This window comes from Vitis riparia, chromosome 10 (assembly GCF_004353265.1).
Source record: "Vitis riparia cultivar Riparia Gloire de Montpellier isolate 1030 chromosome 10, EGFV_Vit.rip_1.0, whole genome shotgun sequence".
Lineage (NCBI taxonomy): Eukaryota > Viridiplantae > Streptophyta > Magnoliopsida > Vitales > Vitaceae > Vitis > Vitis riparia.
This window is the reverse complement of record NC_048440.1, coordinates 11,829,435-11,831,828: the sequence shown is the minus strand read 5'-3', so window position 1 is coordinate 11,831,828 and position 2,394 is coordinate 11,829,435. Positions and strand designations below refer to the sequence as shown.

General features: G+C 49.7%; 1 protein-coding gene across 1 annotated transcript; it reads left to right on the top strand.

Moving 5' to 3' along the window:
• The first annotated feature begins 433 nt into the window (after positions 1 to 433).
• On the top strand, positions 434 to 1,833 carry LOC117923098. The gene is made up of 5 exons (XM_034841346.1): positions 434 to 454; positions 540 to 693; positions 960 to 1,547; positions 1,636 to 1,766; positions 1,828 to 1,833. The coding sequence occupies exons 1-5, from the start codon at positions 434 to 436 to the stop codon at positions 1,831 to 1,833; spliced, it is 900 nt and encodes a 299-aa protein (XP_034697237.1).
• Positions 1,834 to 2,394: the final 561 nt, after the last annotated feature.

Sequence of the window (2,394 nt, the reverse complement as noted above, 5' to 3'; positions counted from 1 at the left end):
TGACAGGATGTCAGAATGACGTAGTGAGGCACGCTTAGTTTGACCAGTGATCCGGATGATCATATCCGGGTGGAATATGAAAGGCCGCCGGATGAGTGATGGCGGTGGTCCGGGATGAACATATCCGGGTGGGATATGAAAGGTCGCCGGATGAGTGATGGAGGTGGTCCGGATAGGAAAGCGCGCCACGTGTACTCTTGGGGAAATCCGGATGTGGATATTCCGGGTAAGAACACGTGCCACGTGTCGTCAGGGGACGTGTGCCACGTGTCAACAGGGATGGGTCCCTACAATGCCCCCCTTTTAACTTGTCGATTTTGCCCTAGCAAAATGGGCGGGTTAAAAAAGAATGATTGGTTTTTGAAACCGGAGTTTGCTTTTTGTTCTCACTGGGCCACGTGGCGAGCGGGGGCGAAGAGACAGGAGAGCATTTATGGCAAGTCGCCGTCTCTGGGTATTCCCTAGGCAATGTGTCAGTTCAATGATAGCGTTTTGCTGAACGCTTGGAATACCGAGGGGCTGTCTTTTATAAATATCAGCCTGTGGACTCCCGTTGTTTTTTCTTACTGCATCTTCTTTGTTATCGCTTCATTTGTCTGCTGTTTGTCTTTGCTTGTAAGTGTATCGGCAGCATTCAGGTGGTGACGGTGACTGCATTTGCGACTTTCGACCCTGTTTTTGAGTTTACGCTTGGTACGCAACTCTATTCTGATTTCTTTCTTTCTCATATGCGCTTTTCTTGGTTTGCCTTTGATTTGCTTGGGGAAGTTTTTTTTTTTTTTTTTTTTTTTTTTGTGGCGAGTGACTGTTTGATGCTAGTTTTTCCTGTGTTTTGGGGTTTTTGCTGCCCCCCTGTGCTTTTTGCTTTTTGGTGGGGTATTGAATCTCCTGCGGGGTAGGGCTTGAGGTTTGGTGGGGTTGATTTCGCTTGTTTGACTTGCTGGGTTTCTTTCATGCAGATTGTGCTTCATCTTTGTACTGGAAAATGTCTGCTACCAAGGAAGTTACTTCAGCTCGCCCGTCTGGTGACGCTCGTGCTGAAAAGTCTGTAGAAAAGTTGGATGTGAAAGAATTTCGCGATCGGTTTTGCGTTCCTAATGGCGTGTCTGTGGAACTGTTTGATGGAGAGGGCGTGTTGCCTAAGAAGCCGGAAAATAACGCGATACTCTTTACCAAGGAGCAGTTTAATGCTGGGCTTCGATTCCCTGTCCCGTCTCTGCTCAAGGAATTTCTGCACTTCACCCAGATTCCTCCAGTGTACGTACATCCCAACATGATCCGGGTGCTGATGGGGTGCAGCATCCTGAGCATGTTGTTTAATTTGGACCTCTCATTACTGGAGGTTCTTTTCGTTTACTCGATCAAGAAGGTGAAGAGTAACATCTTCAGCTTCGTCGCCAGCCTTCCATCCCTGCAACTGGTGACAAACCTACCGGATTCGAATAAAAAGGCCGCCAAGGGGCAGGTGCTGGTCAAGGGCGTATGGGCAGGTTTGTCTGAGCATCCGGATAGGCCCTTTGTTCCCAATCAGTCACTGGAGATTCCAGGTATAGCTAAGCTACTTTATGTCTTTGCACAGTTTGTAAGTCAGCATTGTTTTTAGGCGGCTGACATATTTTGTTTGCTTGGGTGCAGACCAGGATAAGAGGGGAAAACTGGTGGAGTGGGTGGAGAAGGCTTCGTTCGACCGTTTGAACAAGCTCTTCGAGATAACTTCGGCCGAGCGGAGATGCGAACTGCTTCTTTCTCCGCAGAACCTCCGCTTGGTCGTCCAGCAGCCTCAGGCATACGTGCTGAACATACTTCCCAGGCGGCTGCCTGAAGAAGTGGTAGTCGGGGAGCACTTTATTCTTGAAGACCTTCCTTTCTATGAGGGGGTGCGGAAGGCGATGCCCGGACCCGCAAGGCCCTTCTCAACAATCGGGAGAAGAAAAGACAAGAAGGGCTTCTGCGGAAGGCTCCGGGTGGGAAACGGACTGCGTCCTCTCCACCTGCTGGTGCTCCAGCAAAAAAGAAGAAGAAGCTGAGTAAGAAAAGTAAGGGTAAGGCAATAAAAATCCCAACTCCTCCAAAAGAGTTTGTACCCCCTCCCATTGGCTATGAAAAAGAATGTAATATTGAAGAGCCGGAAAATCCTCTCCCGGCCTCTGTCTCAACCACTTTCGAATTTATTAGGGGCCTTAATCTTTCAGGGCCCTCGGTGGCACCAGACGTTCGGATGGCTCTTCTGGCCGAGGAAGCAGCTTCAATAAATCAACCCGGCTCAGCTCACCCGGATGAGGTTGCCGACTTGCCTCTGTTACACCCCCAACAGGAGAGATGGGGGCAGATAGCCAGGAGTTGCCTGTACATGAGCCAAGCCCTCGTCCTCTTGTGCCTGTGAAGGGGCCAACT

Bases quoted from the DNA above. Each gene is read 5' to 3' on its own strand.
- LOC117923098 (XM_034841346.1), top strand. From the start codon at position 434: ATGGCAAGTCGCCGTCTCTGG. The intron at 455-539 runs GTATTCCCTAGG...TATAAATATCAG, and splicing joins TGGCAAGTCGCCGTCTCTGG to CCTGTGGACTCCCGTTGTTT. The intron at 694-959 runs GTACGCAACTCT...TCTTTCATGCAG, and splicing joins TGTTTTTGAGTTTACGCTTG to ATTGTGCTTCATCTTTGTAC.